At 42.7% G+C, this 19,216-nt stretch overlaps 1 protein-coding gene across 11 annotated transcripts in view; it reads left to right on the top strand.

Moving 5' to 3' along the window:
- The first annotated feature begins 846 nt into the window (after window positions 1-846).
- sorcs2 (sortilin-related VPS10 domain containing receptor 2) overlaps window positions 847-19,216 on the top strand; it is a 284,239-nt gene continuing 265,869 nt past the window's right edge. For 3 of the 11 annotated variants that reach the window (XM_069518796.1, XM_069518798.1, XM_069518792.1), the window contains exon 1: window positions 13,815-14,289. In XM_069518796.1, coding sequence (XP_069374897.1) covers window positions 13,951-14,289 — 339 coding nt within the window. In that variant the 5' untranslated portion in view covers window positions 13,815-13,950. Of the gene's footprint in view, window positions 980-3,958; window positions 4,086-13,813; window positions 14,290-19,216 lie in introns of those variants that run through there. The other 8 variants (XM_069518795.1, XM_069518794.1, XM_069518797.1 and 5 more) reach the window with 5 other exon arrangements.

The following is a 19,216-nucleotide window of genomic DNA, read 5'->3' as shown; positions in this document are numbered from 1 at the left end:
GTTTACAAGTTACAGAGAATAGATTATGACTCATGTCACTACGTCCACTATGCCAACAACACTCTGAAGTTATTTTTAAAACCCCAACCTGAAATAGTTGAAATTGTGAAATTGTGTTTACTTTCTCATTTGCAAAAGCTAAAACTTTTTATTCTGTCTTATTTAAACCCAGGGGATACATTAGTAACTGCCATATGTCAATGTCAAAACTCCAACAGGAGGTTATCCTGCGATTAAGACATCAGGCTACTAAAGTCAGAATACTCCACGTCTTAATTCAATTGTTGCTTATTCTGAGTATGAATCCTGTTTACATGGCAGTGTCTTATTCAGATTATTTTCTTAATCAGGTTGATATCAGATTCCCTGAACACATCTGAATGGGACATTTCCCTTACTGCTCTAAAAGTGATGGTCAGTGTAAAGCTTTGGAGTTTATTGTCATGGTTATTGTATTTGTCCTCTTTTATAAAGAGAGTTTTAAGTTCAAGTTTAAAGTATCACTCTGTGTCCCTCTTTGTGTCCCTCTCCTGTGTCCCTCTCCTGTGTCCCTCTCCTGTGTCCCCCTCTGCTTTCATTTCTGTGTTCCAGCCGGTGTGCTTCGCTGCGTTCATCTCGGTGTTCCCCTCCGTGTTCCACCCTGTGCTTCTCCTGTGTTCCCCTCTATGTTCCACCCTGTGCTTCACCCCTTGTTCATCTCGCTGTTCCCCTCCATGTTCCACCCATAGACTGTATATAAAGAGGTTCCACCCTGTGCTTCTCCTGTGTTCCCCTCTGCGTTCCTCTGTTTCCTGTTTTATTTTGTAGTCCCTGCTCCTGGCGTGTTTCCCCCGCCAGACTTCCTGCCCCCATCAGGCTCACCTGTTCATCCTGTGCCACCTGTCTCGAGTTAGTCATCAGTTCAGTGTGAATTTAAAGCAGAAGGAGAGGAGAGGACGGGCTTTTTTCTTTTCAACCTGGTCCTTATTCCCAGCATATGGTATGTAGATCTACTCACCCATAAAGATTTGGAGTAACTTGCAGTCCTTCGGACGCTTTTCGATCCACACGCGAACGGCATACATCCATACAACGCAAGTGACTGGGGCATCCACATTACAGCCTCTAAATAACACATTATCTGCCGCGAAACTCTTTATTTACTATGAATCTCCAGCCTCGGAGCTAGCTAAGCTAACGCTAGCTCCGATGGCTGCTCGTTAGCCCGCTAAAGTTAGCTAGCCTTTCAATCAACCTCGCATCAAAGCCCACTTGTAATGGAAGACAGAGCGGGGGGTGGGTGGTTGGATTCAGATAGTTTGAAAGTTAGTTTTCTTCCGAGAAGACAACATATTCAAGGTTGTTCAATTATTCATGTTCTGGGAATCTCTCTGAGCCCTTTCACTTCTCATCCGACAAGACTAACAAGACCTTCACAGTGTTACCGAGGGGATGTTTGTTTACACGGATCAGAATCAGTGCACAGGGGGAAATACAGCTCACTTGAGTCTGATGATTGCCACCGATTTTTGACGTGCAGAGTGTGCAGACGACCAACAGGGGGCGTTAACAGACCTCTTTTAATGAATGGCTGATGCAAGACACTGGTAGAAGAGGGGTTCCTGCACAAACAAATCTGGAGAGAGGCTTTCTCATGCATGTGACACACACACACAGGCCATTCACCATTTTCTTCTGTGGCTAAGTGCACACACTCAGCACACAAAGACAGGGAGGATAGCAGAAATCAACCCTTTCACCACCTTTACCTGCACAGCCCATCACGTGCACAATGACATTAATGGATTTTTTTCTGTGAACATCCTTCATCAAATATAATTTTTGTTCATTGGCCTCCGTTATGCGCCCGCTATTTGAAGGTTGCTGTAAACTTTGTCTTGAACACCAACAACAAATAAATGACAACAGCAACAATATTACAGTTCGAATGAAATATGTTAGGCAACGCTGTGTAGCTTTTACTGAGCACCAGCGCCCTCTGCAGCCACATTTGGTGGCTTGAGTGATCAAGTGGCTTTTACGTAGAGACAAAACAAAGTCTATCAATATGTCAAGATGCAAAGATGCAAAGGAGATGGCACAGACATGGCACAGACATGGCACAGACATGGCTCTCTGGCTGTGATGCCATCTGGCCCCCGGGTACCTTGCCTGGTTTGCACCTGCTCAGCCTCCATCGGACATCCTCCAGAGTGTGTGTTTGTGTGTGTGTGTGTGTGGGGGGGCTTGTCGGAGGGAATGTCTCTCAGCAGCTCCTCACACATATCATGTTGGTTCTGGATTTCAAAACGCGTGTCGACAGTGTTTAAATGGTGGGTTCACCTGCTGTGCAACAATGATGAATTGATTTACACACAGTCAGTGATTTTGCTTCATTCAAGTTTTGGATTTTGTTCAGGCTACACAACTCTCCCTTCTATCTGTGCTTGTGCTTTCTCTTGGCCTTGATCGTATCATAGTGAATCTGTTTGTTGATGGTTTTAAGGGAAGCCCCAGTGCTGTATTGAGGATCTTTCTGAATCAGGGGCCATAAAGGGGCCAATTACAGGTAGCAGTGTCTCAGCGTCTCAGCCCCTCCTCCCATCATTGCATTCTAAAGGCATGTTTTTGAATTTCCAGGGAGAAACACTTAGACTGACTCTATAGCTGAAGACCCTGGGCTTTAACCTTGAGTATGGAATAACTTATGGGAGTTCTAATCCACTGCTACGTTCGTAGATGTGACAACGCATCGTTTCCCTTCATCCCCACAGACGAGCGTGCCCGCCTCTGCACTCCCCCAACACACACTCACACGCTCGCTCCATCCCTCTCCACCTCCTCCACCTCCTTTCCTTGCTGCCCTCCCTTGACTACAATTAAGATGTTTGCCTTGCACAGTAAACAAATCTGTCACAATTAGCGTGGTTACAGCAGGGTGCGTTTCAGGGGCTTAGCTCGGGTCCAGGGTGGTGGCTGCAGCGGCTGCGGTGCTGGGGAGGTGCAGGCGCTGGGAGGCTCTTGTGTCGGAGCTCAGATGTTTAGCTCTGTTGAAAATAAAAACCCCAGGCGAGAGGGGCTTGTTTGATTGAGTGGGAGTTGCGGGCGGGAAGGCTGCTGGAACGTGACCCGGCTCTCGGGGGAAATCTGACAAATGGAAACGTATTGTGAGAATTCCCAAAGCATAAATTTGGTGGCAGAGTAAAACTGCTGCGATGTGTTTATTGCTGCAGTGAAGAGGGTTTACAGATGTTGAGAGTTAATGGAGCTGAAGCCTTTTAATGTACGGGGGGTTGATTCCATCACCGTCTGACAGTGGGACGCCTTCTTGTTCTCTTCTTGTATTACTGGAGAGGTGTATTGTGCTGTAATAGTCAAAGTGCTGTGTCAGAGGCTTTAACCACAACAAGACATTTACCACTGCCACTGAATAGATCTGCATTTTGTCAAGGTCAGCATTACACACACTAGACCATTCCAACTATTTAAAGATAATGAAGGATCTTTAAATGGTTTTGATTTCACATAATTGTCGGTCTGGAGTTGTATTTTCACCAAATGGTTGAATAGCTGCTTCTTTTCAATACCTCCTGTATTAGAAATTCTAATTTCTGATTGCTTAACATGATTCACTGACTTTTTTCTTATCTAAGTAACAAATTATAATTTTAACTGACACATCACTCATCGTCGGTGTGACCCGATGCGTTAACAATGTTTGCACAACACATTTCACTGAATGTCCAAGAGCAGGACATAACTGGATAAGATGACCTGAAGTGTCCGTCGCTACCTGTGGCCGCTAAAAAAGATTTGAACTGAGGGGTTGCATATGTGTGTTAAATAATATTTGGTATATTAGATAACATGTGATGTCATACATGTCGCCACTTCACTCGTTCTCCCCTTGTCTTGCTCTTGATGTGTCGTCCACGCAGGTGCTGAATTGAAAGTGTTGTCTTTGCTCTTTATTCAACAGGAGGCTGCCACCACAAACTTGACGTTGTCGGCGGGATGACTCGAATGAGGGCACACCTGGAACCCAGGCGTATTGCGAGACAGGCCTCCGGATAACTCACGAGATGCAGCATCCTCGTACAAGGCGGGTAAGTCGGTCCAACAATTTTCTCTCCTCAGTGGTAAACAGACTGCTTTGATTTAGAAAATGATGTTTCATATCACATCGTCTGACTTCATGACACCTGAACCGTCCCCTCTGTATTTCTAATTGAGTCGTCCTGAATGAGATAGTGACTCCGCTAAGATTCTCTATGACCTTTTTGTGAATGAGCCAAGCAAAGTGGAACAGGCCATCAGATGGTCATTTTAGGGCGTACAAATTATGCTAATGATCCCACACTCCCGCACGCTCCATGAACAGGTGTGACTGAAACAATTTGGTGAATGTGGAGTGTGATTTTCCTATAACATTGTATTTATTATTTCACCATGGCAATGCAAGAGAAGCGGTCGGACCATTTACGCTCATATTGACCTTGTGGTATCAAATGCATTCATCAGCTTTAGCGTAAACTGGTGCATCTAAAGTAACATAGGCTGGTACAGTGCAGCATGCACACGTTGTTATGCATGGAGGCACAAACATTCAAACACGTACTGGTTGAGTAGCCTGCAAAAACAAGCCTGAAGATTCATTCCTTCATGCACTAGCGGAGCCGAGGGACACGGAGATCCTAGTTTCCCTCCTGTGGGGGTGTGTGTTCAGCAGCCAGGGTGAGTTATCAAGCTCATCGCTTTTAATTTGGGATGACAGAGCGTGACTGCATGGGCACGGGGACCTGTCTACAAGGGACGAGAGGAGGGGACGCCCCCCTGCTTGGTCCCTAATAGATGGTCACACCTTTTAGACCATGTAAGAGGAGATACTTAGGTGTGTGTGTGTGTGTGCATGTGTGTGGTTAAAGGTGCTCGCGTCTAAAAGTGCTTTATGGTTCCTGACTAATATCAAGGGGTTCAGTGAGGTCAATCATTGGCTCCCTCATTATTGTGGTGGAACATCCTATTAAACTGTGGTGGTGGTATGACTTACATTGGATGAAAGTGTGTGTGTGGTTGTGCTTGACCACAGAGCCTGGAAATTATTACAACCATTACAAAATCTTATTTCAATAAACACTTTTTACTTTTCTACTACTTCTACTTTTATCAAAGCTGCACTAATCAATATTTTGTATTAAGGATTCACACCCTATCTACACTATCCCAGATATTTTGAAAAACAACTTTTATCCTTGTGCGTTTTGTTCTCTAGTCCACAAGCAAATGGCATTTTAAGTCTCGAAACCAGAGTTTTACAAAGTTTACCTCCAATTACAAATTAGCAGCTAACTGACTCACGTGATATTACTTGAGCCACAGCATCCTTCTTCTGAAGCATAGGTGATCCACCTACAGGCCCGGCATGCTTGTTTGAGCGTTTGTAGTCATTTTTGTGTTCTTGTCTGGATGGAGATATTTCCTTCATTGAGGTTCGTGTGAAAAGGCTTAAATTACTCCTAATACTTGTAGTAACGTCAGTGAGAATTAGTTGAATGTGCAGTTATAAGCTCCGCAGGGTTTTTTAGTGTCTCTCAGCTCGTTTTCTACCTCTGCAGTTTTAGCTCACTCTCTTTTCTTTCATCAGTCTTTTCCAGCTGCTGCAAGCATCTGTTCAAAATGACCTTGTTGGTGACAATCAAATGAGTGCTAATTCTATCTTGTGTGCACTGGAGGTGAGATGTTTTCTGACTCTCTCACCATCACAACGTTATAATGTGGCTATGCTGTGTTTGCAGATTATTTCAGGTGCATATTGCAATATAATATTGATCAGACAAAGCAACATTTCAATTCAATTGGAGTTTGTTTCTCGCCACCTGATGAATATTGCTCCTTTGTGTTGGTCTCTACTCGAGGTGAACATTTCTGATCACAGTGATATTGACTAAAATGATCACGGCTGTCAGTGGGGGAGGAAATACTTAAACATTTTATTTGAGTAAAAATACAAAGAAACAGACAAAAATGTAAAAGTACCACGTTAACTTTTTCTAAGGTAGTAAGTAAAAGTAGTAAATATATTTTCAAAGTACAGGTACATGCGATGTGGCCTATTCCCCAATGTATTAACGATTCCTACTGTAAAATCAGTTTTATATAACCAGAAATAACATTGATTGGCACTGAACAATCAAATGGTTTGTTTCTAATTAAAGAATGAAATGTTGGGATAAAACACTGTTTCATTCTCAGCAAAGCAGCATTTGGTTTCAAAGATACTTTGTGTGGTGGAGCAGAAGTCTGAGTGACCTCAGTGTCATGGAGGCTGAAGGCGTGCCAGGGGCGGATGGTGAAACCCCCCCCCCCCGCTTCCGTTTCATCCCTGTCTGCACCTGGGTCTTGGTCCATTTGTACAGCAAGTGACCACATGCTATCAGTATGTCTTACTGGTCTTTAAGCATAGAGGCCTAGGTGGCTTTTCTCTATAGGAAATCATTCAAGCTTAATACGTCCATGATCCAGCTGACTGAGTAATCTCTCTAGGATGAGGGTGTTTTTCGACCCATGCATGGCACATAGCAGGGGCTTGCTTGTCTATTTGGCCTGGATCTTTTGCTTCTATTGCTTCTATTTTGAAACTTTTAAACATGAATGCATTAGCAAGTAGCAGGAATCTGTTTACAGTAGCATTTGCAGCTATTTTATCAATTTGGGAGCATAAGGCTTCATCTCATTTTCATTTTTAATTCCCCTTCCCCGATTTTACAACATCACTCATGATTTTTAACTTTCTGTCTGAAAACAACACAGCAACTGGTCATTCACCAACAGTCCACTTATTCAGCTCGGTGATAAGTATCACATAGCATTCTCCTGCTTGTTTAGCCTCTATTTCTGCAGGCATGCCAGACTGGATTAGAGGAAAATTTCTCTGTCAAATTCCTGTTACCTCTCAGATTTCAAGCTGTTGATATAAAAGTGGCACAGTCTCCTATGTTCCTAGGATGTAATAAAATCAACAACAGAAAACAACACTAATCATACATTCAATGCAACCTGAGGTTTATGAATATTCTGGATTTAATTCTGATTGTGAATCTCAAAGATGTCATGAATTGTGGGGTCCTCCTGCGTACTTATCCCTCCTTTCTCTGCAACGATCTCTGTATCAGAATTGAGGTGAGAGCAGAAAGAGCAATTTAACTTCTTTTATATATTTTTCATCTTCAGATGTCTGATCTATTGATGTGCCTTTGCAAACTGATACAGTTGCTGGCAATTCACAATAGCACTACTTGCAGATGTACCGATAGAACACACCACAGTCTATTTCACCAATTTCCCAGCTAGAAGTGAGACAGACACATTTCTTGAGTTAAAAATTCTAATCATAACACTGATCTGTTGACAGAGTAAATTCTTGGTCTATCATGCAAGCCCAAAACCTTGAAGCACAATAGAAGCATTTCAGTGTTACACCACACGGGAGGGAGCAGATTACGGTCTAGGTCTTTTGCAAATCATGAGAGTGGAGACTCTCTCAAGGTTCATCTTATCTCAGCCCCAGAGACAGGACAGCAACTCCCAACACAAAACATAAAACATGTAACCTAACACATTCCTGCTGAGGCCTTCAGACCTCTCAGCTCAAACATCTGTGAGACATCATCTCAGTCATAATACTGTGAGCCAAACACAATACTGAAGGTAACACAAAGACCATGACATCATGGTATTATTTCAATATGTTGGAAAGGATTCATACACACGATCAAATAATTTCACTATTGTGTTGTGAGATTATTATTAATACTATTTAATTGCTAATGGACTCACCGCAGGTACACACATTAAAACTAAAGCAAAAGAAAAGATGTATTTCCTAATATGTAAAATATAATATATATATATTAAGATCCAAATTTAATTACATTTAAAGTTTCTTAAATCTGGCTTACAGTCTATTTTCTTTATTGTATTTGAGTATATGCCACATGACTGACAAACACCAATGAGCAAGACCTCAGTGGTAGTAATTGCAATTAGCCCAATTACTGACATGAATACAGATGAGTCTTGTGTAGTTGTAGTCACCGTGTGTAGTTGTGTATTTGTCTTTCTGATCCTGGAGCATTTCAATGGCTGAATGTCTAGTTTTAAATGAACAAAACCAAATGTCACCAAAGCCACATATTCTGTTAGAGTCTGTTAACACACAAAGGGGGCAACAGCACAACAACATTAGAGGAGGAAATACTGAAAGCTTCATTTTAATTGACATTATTTATCAAGAAACCCTTATGTTTACCCACCATTTCCCCACATCATGCACTGAGGTGAAAGTGAACTTGCTTTGTTTCGTCTCTGCAGAACGTGTAGAAAGAAAATGACGGCGTAAAGTCACCATCTTGGCTCTTATTTAACCAAAATATGTGCAGACCTCAGAATCTCTTAGAAAGCTGAAAACCCCCAGCGCTGTCACTGACTTCATGTTTTCACTGATACAAAACAAAACTGCTGCATTGTCTGATCTCTGCTTTGACTGATGCTGCAACAGTGTTTATCAAAAGCATGATCATCAAACATGGCTTCAATGATGATGAAAAAAATCAATATAATAGCTTGGTAACTGTTTTACAATCATTTTTTGTAAGATTGCAAACGTTTTATCTCCATGAAAATAACTGGCTCTTCAGCTGCTTGATGTTTTATTAAATACCTTGTTGCCAACATCGGGTCTCACGCAAGAACATGTTCATATTCTTCTCCTAAATTTCTCTTACGTGCTACATCAGATTCAACGCCCTGATTACACCACATAAGGCTGCGATTCGTTGGCGGACATTTGTGTGTATCGTCAAAATCACATCATCTTCGTAAAAAAACCCAATGTAAGGATTGTTGACTTGTGAGTGGAGAGCTGCAAAAAATCTAAGACAAATTTCAGAGTGCATCTCCCCAGTATAACCGCTTAGCCAACGAAATTCGGTAAATATTTGATGGCCCTCATTGATGGGTGCCTGTAGCATCGTCGTGTGTGTGTGTTTGCAAATGAGAAGTATGGATGAATAAAACAGGTCGTGCATCCTCTGAGTGGAGAGACAACTCAGGGGGAAGCAATCCTTGGACCGCGGGAGTCCAGCTTGTTAGCATGCTGCTGAACGTAGCTTTGTTCATCATGAAATTTTCATGGATAATTGGGTGTTATGAAGATTGATGTGTATTTGTTTTACAGAGCGGCAGGAGAACCAGGAAATATGGCCTGATGCTCAGCAGCTTCTGTCTGTGTCCATTCTCTAGCTTCTCACTGTGTCAATTTTAATAAGTTAAGGAGCAACATGCAGGATATATACACACAAACAGGTGTTTTACAAACTTCCACTAATAAACAGTGTAGTTTGACAGTACATGAAATGTTGAATATATTTTAGATATATTGTTCAGAAAAGGTTTTGGTAGGAAAATAGCTCCATAAAAATATCAGATAGGAGGATAAAAAGACCAATTGTTACGTTCTTTAGCAAAATGTTTGTGTCTGAAAAAATATTTTAATTCGTTTTTTGCAGAGAAACAAAACTTACCATGTAGCCACCAGGGGGCGATGGAAATGTCTTTGCTTGACTATTGAGAGTCTTTAATTATACAGATGGAATGATCCCAGTAGTGAAGCCAAAGAGTCTCAATCGCCACCTGGTGACTCGATGCAGTAGAGGTCCTCAGGGCCACCTCTCCGTGTTAGCGGATGGGACATGGAAACTTTCTCCATATGTATAAGTAGGTGATTACGCTGGTCAATTCTGCGGCTGAGCATGAACATTTGGACAAATGCAGTTTAGGGTTCCGATTTAATTGCTAATTGACTTTTGTGTTGGAGCTGTCATTTAAATTAAAGCACATTACATCCACACTCACTGCAGGCTAACACACACACACACGCACACAGCGGTATGAAATATTTAAACTGATGCTCCGGTTAAGGAGGCGCAATTACATGCAGCGTGCTGACAACAGAGGTCATGGCGGGTGCACACCCTGCTATCATCGGCACACCCGTCCACTTGTGCATAAAAGAGCAATTCAAGGCAGAACGTGTTCTACCGTTAAACTCACATGGAGATTTTTCTACGTGAAGTGCTGCCAAATCAACGGCATCACAAGACTGCAATTCCATCCACGAGTCCCGTAGCCATCTCACATACACTGTTCATTTTAATACATATCAACAGCCTTGACTGAATTATTCAACATTTTCCAGGCTCGTGCATTATTTAGTGTTGACTTTTAATTTGTTTTGTTAAAATTACCAAATAAATAAGACATAACGAACCGGTTCCCAGACTGCGCCCAAAGGTGTATATTCTGCAGTAAAAAAACCCGGTGTTTTCATTTCTAAAACTATACTAAAGTTAAGTTTTGTCAACTCTAAAGGTGTATGAAGAGAAAAGAAAACTATAAGGGTCAGAAAATGGAGCAACATGCACACAAACCCGAGGTGATATATTGTGATGATATAGTGTGGCGTTCCCCCCCCCCCCCCCACTCCTTTTCTGCTACACTGATGCGCCGTCTATCCTCGCAGCCATCAAATATTCAAACTGCCTCTGCCCCTGTTCTGCCACTGCGGACACCCGAGTGCACTGATCTGAGCCAACAACACCGCTCCGTCCATTTATTCCCCACCAGCAGCAGCAGCAACAACAGACACGTAAATAATTAACAGGGATCACCTTTTCAACACTGATACTGCTCACAGGTCACCGAGACCAGAGGGCCGCCTATAAGAACGCTCCGGGTGAAATAATAATGTCCAGCCTCGTCTGCGTGAAAATCTGTTTCAACCTTCCTAGAACTGAGACGTCGTTCTGCAGCACAACACTGTTTTAAACATTGTAAAATAATATAATTTAGGTTGGTTATTGAGCTGTTAGAGGAAGACACGTTTTAACTCAAGGTCACAGCTTTCATTCACACCTCACCTCTCCATCTGCAGATCGGCGATAGTTGTTCATTTATTATAGTGCTGGCTCAACATGAGAAATTCCATTTCCGCAGAATTCAGCTGCTTTGAATTTTTTTGAAATCTTATTGCCTCCACTAAGAGGTTATATTTCTGCCCCTTTCCATTTGCCTGTTGGTTTGTTAGTTAGCAGGATTACAGAAAAACTACGGCAAGGACAAAACTTGGTGGACAGACTTGTTGTGGGTCAGACTGGAACCCATTCGATTTTGGTGCAGATCCAAGATTTTGTTTCTTTAACATTGTGAGATTTTGTTTCGACATTTTCACAGATCTCCCAGGGAATAATGATTGGATCTTGATTAAAACAATCTGGCATGTTGAGAGGACAGATATTTATGAGTGTGTGTAATTTGGTGCAGATACAAATAAAAATCCAGATCTTGTGAATATAATGTGTTTTCATGCGGAAACTGTTGGGCCTTGGTATTCTACTCTATTCTAGTCAAGTTATTTTCTTTTTGCACAAAAGAAAGACATTCTGAGTGATAGAAAGTGTCCTTCATGAAGAACCACGGCTGGGGCAGGCTGACTTACCAGTGGTTTCTGATTGGGGACAAAAGAAAATATTTCATCGGTGTGTTCATTTGTATTTTCTCAGAGCTGCATCAGCAGTAAACACAACGCTGACATATAATCACCTTGTGAAGTTGATGTGGATTACATGTTGGCAGAGACATTCATTCTCCTGTTAGCTCTGTTCTGGGTTGAGAAGAGTATCTGCTCCTGTCGCTTCCAAATGCTCCGCAGATATACACCCTGTGTTCTTTTTCACGCTGGGTTTCCAGCGGGTTCATCTGAGGTTTATTTACTGAAAACAGTCGCCTGCTGCTGCTGCTGGAAACACGGTTAATGAGAATGAACCATAACAGTTTAGTTGTGACCACTGAACCAAACGAATGACCTTTTAAGAAGCTACTGAGCTCATGCAGCCGAGGACAAGGCAGATGTGGGGATGATCCCCTGGATTCTCTACAAACCCACCCCCCCTTCACATTACACATTTTCAAAAACTCTTCATGCTCGTTAGAGGTTGAAGTGTTCTCTGAGATATTTTATTAAATTAGGTTGTGTGGATGGAGGGGGGAAATCTGTTCAATTAATTAATTTCCCATAAATGAGCTTGATGAGGCCTTATAGAGCAGTTGTCCACCTCCTGAAGTCCAATTTGAACAAAGAGTTAATGGTAAATACTGCAACAACAAAGCTGTGTGTAAAGAAAAAGATGGAAGTTCCTGTTGTTCCAAGTCATCCTCCTTTTCCACAGCACATCCCACTGTTTTTATCTTTATGCAGGTCAATCAGAGATTATCTTTCATTTGATGTTGCAGTCAGATCACTGGGCTCACTGCTTTTCTTCTGAATGCTCCTTATGAGTCCTACAACAGTTATTCCCCTTTACTGTGGAACACACTGGTCCTGGTTATTAGAATCACCAGCCTTCTGTAGGGATTTTCAAGAATATATTATAATATCTGTTTTAAATCTTGCTTTTAATGTTAACTTGGACTACTATTAATATTTATATATGCTTTAGTTTTAATTATTGGTTTTATTTCACTATTTATTAGTTTCTTAGTTCATCCCTATGCCTGATGTTGTGTGTGTGTGTGTGTGTGTGTGTGTGTGTGTGTGTGTGTGTAATTGAATTTAGTTAAATCCTGTTGGTTCCACACAGTGTTTTCTTTGTGTGCTGCACTTCGTGATCAGTAAAACCAATAATCTTTATACCAGAACAAAAAAAAAATCATTAAGATTCTGTGGCTGCAGCTGAATGTCAACACGTAGAGACGGTAAATCCTCGTTTGACCTGACGAGACGTCCGACCCCTACCGCTCCTGCCCCACGCAGTCATGGGTTAGTCCAGTACTTCCAGATATAATTGGATGGGGAGGGTGGACACAGAGGAGACCTATTACTTACTGGGATCAAATGTGAACCTTGACCTCTCCGCCAGCTGGCCACACAGGCACTGAGGGAGACAAGCGGACTGATGGCCTTTTTTGGGCGAGTGTTTACATTTCGTGCTTTAGGTCATCTCGTGTCATCTGAGTCCACACATCTATTTGAAAGATGGAAAGATAGAAAAAAGAGAAAAAAAACACATCTAAGCTAAAAGACTGGTGATGAAATGGATTTACAACTCAATTGTTATGGGCCGTGCTCAAATGAGTGTAGGGTATTAGATGTGGAGTAGAAGCTTGAGTAAATTACTCTACACTGACAGGCACTGCTGGATTGTAGCATGTTGTTTCGTGACATTGTCTCAAACACAATATCCTAAAAACACTGACTCATTGTTACCACATGGGTAAAGTGTTGGGGCTGTAACTCTATTATCGGCTACATTTTCAACCCAGTGATTTTAGTGCATTCAGATTATCTCTCTGTGTTTTGGGGAATCTTTCAACACTGAGGATATTTGCTCCTGATTGTGTGATGGAGTATTATAGGGCCATGATGTGGAAACAAACATTTGGAGAATAGTCAGTAATTTTTAAGAAATTAAGTCATAATTTAGGAGAATAAAGACATTTTAATAGAATAAAGATATAATATGCGAGAATAAAGACATAATTTGAGGCTATGAGTCATTTCATAGAGGGAGTTTGAGAAGATCAGTCTGCGTGATATCTAGAAACTCACTCTGAAATGTGAACTCTCACGTGGTGGCAGCGCTTGAGGATGGAGTGACCGGACTGGACTGAGTCTTTACAGGACACTGCGGCTGCAGGACAGCAGAGGGCGCCGCAGTGCCGCCTTTAGGATCGCGCTTGGCACAGAGACGCGTCCACGTTGTTCCCGCTGTCTGCCCTCGCTCCGGTTCCCTCCCTCCTTCCCTCACTATCTCCCCCTCTCTCTCTCGGCTTACAGTGTACTCCTATCTTTCTACCACAAGCATCAGCAGTCTCTCCATCAGTCTCCGCGATACGAGCGCTTCTCCGGCGCAAAGCATGGCACCTCTGCGCCCCAAAGAGCCGCTCTCTGCCGCTGCGCACCTCTGCGTCTTTCTCTTGACCACCTCGGCCTGGATGGCACTGCCGGGACCCGCGCGCGGTGACAGCGGGGCTTTAAACCGACGCGGCGGGCTGGACCGTACGTTTGATATGGGCGTCGGAGACGGAGGATCCCCGCCGGGCTTCCAGAGGGACGGTGACGAGGGGGGCTCGCCCCGCTTCAGGAGAGCACTATCCCGGGAAAAACAAATGTCACTGCTCAGCAGCTCCTTCGTGCTCAAAGGGGATGCGACCCACAACCAGGCGATGGTCCACTGGACAGGAGAGAACAGCAGCGTAAGTAGCCTCTCCCCTCCCCGTCCCTGTCCCGTCACGATCCGCTGGTCCACGCACCGTCCCCTCCATCCCCCTGCTGCGTCCCCATCCATCACTCGTACCACATCGTCGCAGCCCACCACTAACAAGTTATTGTTCTCGCTGCCGCTGCTTGTACGCACGCCCGCTGCACAGAGAGCGGGAGGCACGGTGTGGTTTTTACGCATCCAGATGGTGCATGTGATGTGGATGTGCGCTGGGCTTTGTTGTAACCATGTTCACAGACACATGCCGTCAGTGGTCAGACTTCCATTACATCACACGGTGGCTCAGGGTCACGAGCATCCTGCTGTTGTGTTTTCAGCGCGTCGCGCAAAGCGTTCAGGGGGGGAAGTCGTTGTTTGTGTCCTTTGTTGCGCATTTTATTCCCATAGTTCTGCCTCTTTCGACTCAGGGAACTCTTTTTAAGTTCAATTACAAACCTCGACAAGATCCCCTCAGCTCACTTTGAGAGCCACAGCAACAAACACACATGCCGCTGTGCGCGACAACATGTTATAAGGAATCCAAGGACGCGCCTGAGAGCGCACAGAGGCGGCGTGGAGACGAGGTGCGCGCACTAAACAGACAGACTCGCTGCTTGATTGAGTCACACGAAACCACGACTGAAATATTCATGGAGCTTTTTATCCATGAATTTTGCAGCGCCTTGTTTACTCGGGCCCTGAAACGCGATTTGGAATGAAAGGGAACTGAGAAGTACCTTTTACTTGTGTTTACCGTCTCAACAAACAGTGGTATCACAACAGATTTCAGAGGGATGTAGTGCAGATATCAGAAACATAAGTCACATATGGATTGATCAGTGATGACAGGAGACATCTCTGATATTCCAGAGACACTCTTTGTGAATATTTTAGAGGTGTTTAAGATGGAGACAAGGCATCATGAAGTGAGATAAGGTCACTATATGATTATCATACTGTTTTTCCTCTGGGCCCAGTGAAGTGACAGCAGCTCCTCTATGTAAACAAGAGCAGTCTTTGTGATGGATATCGACAGGCGCCCTGAGTGGTGGTGTCTGCCTGGTGGGGACATCTCTTGTCCCTCTGTCGGTGGAACACGTTGCTGTTGGGCTGCGTCTGGCTGCAGGCGGCTCACGCAGAAAAAGACAAACAGAAAGAGAGAAATGATTCGACTATGAAACAGCCAGCAGACCTAGCTATCTCACTCAGATTTGCTCAAAGGTCCACGACGAGCCGGCTGGTGAATGACATTGTGAATGGTAACATCTGCTCTCAACATTTAGGGCAAAAGAGGAGAGAAGTTGCTGAATGGGCCAAAAGGCACTGAGAATTTCCGAGAAAGTTGCAGTGACGCAGTGTGTTGAGAGAGGAGGAGGATGTGATGATTGAGACGCAACCGATGTGAAAAAACAGCAGAAGATGCATGCAAGAGACGCACAAACGAAGAAAACAAACTAGTCAGGATGAAAAAGCAGGGCCATCGACACACTGACCAAGATGTCAACAGATGTTGATGTTTTTTGAACAAACAAATGTGATCTCCGCAGCGGAATGAAGACATTAGCCTACGTCCTGCTGCACCACTTCTTACCTGAACGTTCTGAAGAATTTCTGTGTTGTGTTGAGTGTGTCTGAGCAGAGAACCTCCCGCTCCGTTGTTTATTTCTGAAAGGCAAACTGCCGAGAAAGTCTGGACCCAATTGTACGAACATCATTCACACTTCTTGTCTGAAAACAGCTTACGTGACCCTGGCAGTTGAATCATGACAAACATTGATGTGCAGAGTCAGAGAGAAACACAAATGTCACATGAGGTTGAGGCTACATTTGGGTTTGAACTCCATAAATCACAGAAACTATGGACTTTTTAATTCTGATTTGGACTCTTGTTTGTCCTCATGTTGTTTTTTAAAATCAGATTTAGGTCTGATTTTCTTTTTTTTTTTGTTAATGAGATCAGTCATATCGGAATCCATGTCACTTGATTGACATTCATCCTAATTCTGCACTGGGGGGAGTAACCCCTTACATGCTGAAACTTTAAATGACACCATTCGCTTCACTCCGACTCTACATCCACCTTCAAACAGTCGTAGCAGCCATTGCTCCATAAAAAGCCAGAATTAAAAACACTCTCTTGTCCTTATTAACATCTGCTCATGAATGTGCCGCCTTCCACTGCTCCTCAGCTTGTGAATGCATCTGTGAACACTGACTTCAGTGGCCTCCTTCTTCTTATATCCAGACAATGACAAGCTGCATGAGACGGCTTTGTTATTGTTCTTTGTGCATGCGGGTGACTCCAGGACTGTTCACACTGGACTCTGCTATCAGCCGCTTTTAAATATTCATGTGAACAGCCAAGCAGCATGTGAGTGGAGTGGTGAGAGTTTCCGCTCCTTGTTTACGTTCTCTGCGGCACAGCGCTAACTGCCGCTCTGCTCTGCACTGCTCCGGGTTCAACACAGATTCTACTCCACTCAAATTAGTCACCGCTGATACACAAATACAACATGAGGGGCCGTGTTTTGTGGATCAGTTCAATCTCATGAATGAAATAATACAAATTGAAAACTCCAATTTCTAAATGCTCAATGTAATTTTCGTTTGCCAGAGCTATTCACATTTAAAATTATTCACTTTTTGACATAAAAAAAACAAACTGAAAATGAATAAATAGAATATTGGAAAGTTTTAATCGCTATTTGAGATTTGGGCTGCGTCGGACTCAACCTACGTCTGATTGGGTATCGGAGGCCTTTATAGGCTCCATCTGATACTGAATACTGCTTCATAAGAGCTCCTCTTAAAAGTGATTATTTTATATAATTGATGAACGCAGAGGCTTTAGATGGTATAATTTCCGAAATGAGATTTGAAGCACATTTGAAAGAAAAAAGCAGCTGCTATTCAAATCAATAGGCTTATTTTTTTGAATTGCTCCATCATAAATATTGTAAACCAGTAATTATCAGCCATGATATCAACATTAAAGAATTAAAAAGCTTGTGTTTACATATAGTAGCTGTTATCCTTAATTCTTATAAGTTGTGTTATGCAGTTGGATGCTATGAAGAATGTTTCTAAGTAGCAGTATGTACAGCAGGTATGGGCTTTGCAGCATGTAGACCTATATTGCTGAGACATTGTTTTATTTATACATTATATATATTATTTTATTAGATACATGTCTTAACCCCTTTTTTCCCACAAACCAAAAAATCTAAATTTACAAAAAAGTTTAATTCAAATTTTCCAAAATTCAAATTTTCCAAAATTCAAATTTTCCAGTTTGCCATTTAATTTTTCATTCAGAAAGATGTACCTGAATAAGAAAGATCATGAGCTTGGCCGATTCCTTTCATAAAAAAAAAAAAATGAAAACCCCAACTCAACTCTATATTGTGAGCATTCAAGCCCACTGCAGCTGATTTTTGAGATGGAATAATGTAGATACACAGATGCAGTCTGGGTAGGGGGAATGGGGCATGATCCTTTGAGCTCTGGGTGTGAGCATTATCGGAGTGAAATTGCAGAAGGAGACAAGGCGATGCTTTATGCAAAGTGTTAAAACCGATGACGACTTTGGCATTTAAGTAATTAAAAAAGGTGACGGTCTGCAGCCTTTCTTGTGATAAACTTCCTCAACTCCACGTCCACTATTTAAAATAAATAAATAAAGCTCATTTCTACGTCTACAGGCATCCAAGCGTTTAGGCTCCAGCTTTTGAATTAATTTGGTTTACAATCTAAAAGGTCAAAGAGGCTGAGTTCATCGCCGCCTAATAAACACAGATGGTCAATTTCCGAGAGGCTGACATTTATGAGCAGTGTACAGATTGGTGGGGGGGGGGGCTGTGTCTCTGCCTCCTCCCTTGTTTCATCATTTCATTTTCAACTTTTTATTGAGGCTCCAACTGTCGGGCAGGGAGGGTCGGCAGCACAGGGGATTTGTCACATGAGACTCGATGGTGAGTTGTCAGCTGTGGGGACAGTCACTTGACTTTAGCAAGCTTTGATTGGTCAGTTGATGCTTACAGCAGAAGGCCTCCTCTAAAGGTGTCCTTGTAGTGCACATAGTGTGTGTGTGTGTGTGTGTGTGTGTGTGTGTGTGTGTGTGTGTGTGGTATCCTCAAGGAAAATGGAAAAAAGTAAGTGGATGAGGAATCAAGACCAATGCAACAGTAAAATACAGACTTTACAGTCAGGATCTAGATCATCAGCATTTAAAAAGAAAATCCATTATGGAAGAGGTCGAAGGTCACTGGCATAGCTTCTTGATAATATTCATGAACACTGGAGTAAGCAAACAAGAGAGAATTTCTAAGAAGAGATCTTAGAGGAGAGGCAGGAGTGAGGTTTCTGTACAACTCGGCTCATTATCCGGCACATTTTGTGTCTGTTGTAAATCTGCGTGTATGTTACATCTTCCATTAAGAAAATATCAAAGCAACAAAAAGGCAGTAGGCTTGTTTTATCACTCCGCTTCAGGCAGAAATCCCCTTACACTCACGGGCTGAGTTATTCTCCACGTTAAAATTCCAGATGAACTTCTGATATAATAATGGTTGAAATAAGCAGCTCTCTCAGGAGATCCCACCCCCCTTCAGTTGTTATATTTCCCAAATATCCGAATGAGAAAGTTCCTTGCTTTTTTGTCTCTTTATTCATTGAGTGTCACCATTAATACAAACCTGCAGAGACATTGTCATGGTGTTGTCATGTTTACAGCAGTGAACATAAACTTCCAAAGCTCGCTGTGGATTTAATGTTGATTCTATGGTAGAAACTGGGGAGGGGTCATGAGGTGCAGTGGCCCCAGGTGAAATGCGATTGGCCTCTGAGGGGCCCCTGTCCTGTCAGTAGTTTTTTTTTTTTTGTAAATATATCAATGATGTGTGGCTTTGAATCATAGCGATAAA

Source organism: Paralichthys olivaceus, chromosome 22 (assembly GCF_024713975.1).
Source record: "Paralichthys olivaceus isolate ysfri-2021 chromosome 22, ASM2471397v2, whole genome shotgun sequence".
NCBI classification, from domain to species: Eukaryota; Metazoa; Chordata; class Actinopteri; order Pleuronectiformes; family Paralichthyidae; genus Paralichthys; species Paralichthys olivaceus.
The sequence above is the reverse complement of the archived record's forward strand: the minus strand, read 5'-3'. Positions and strand labels throughout refer to the sequence as shown.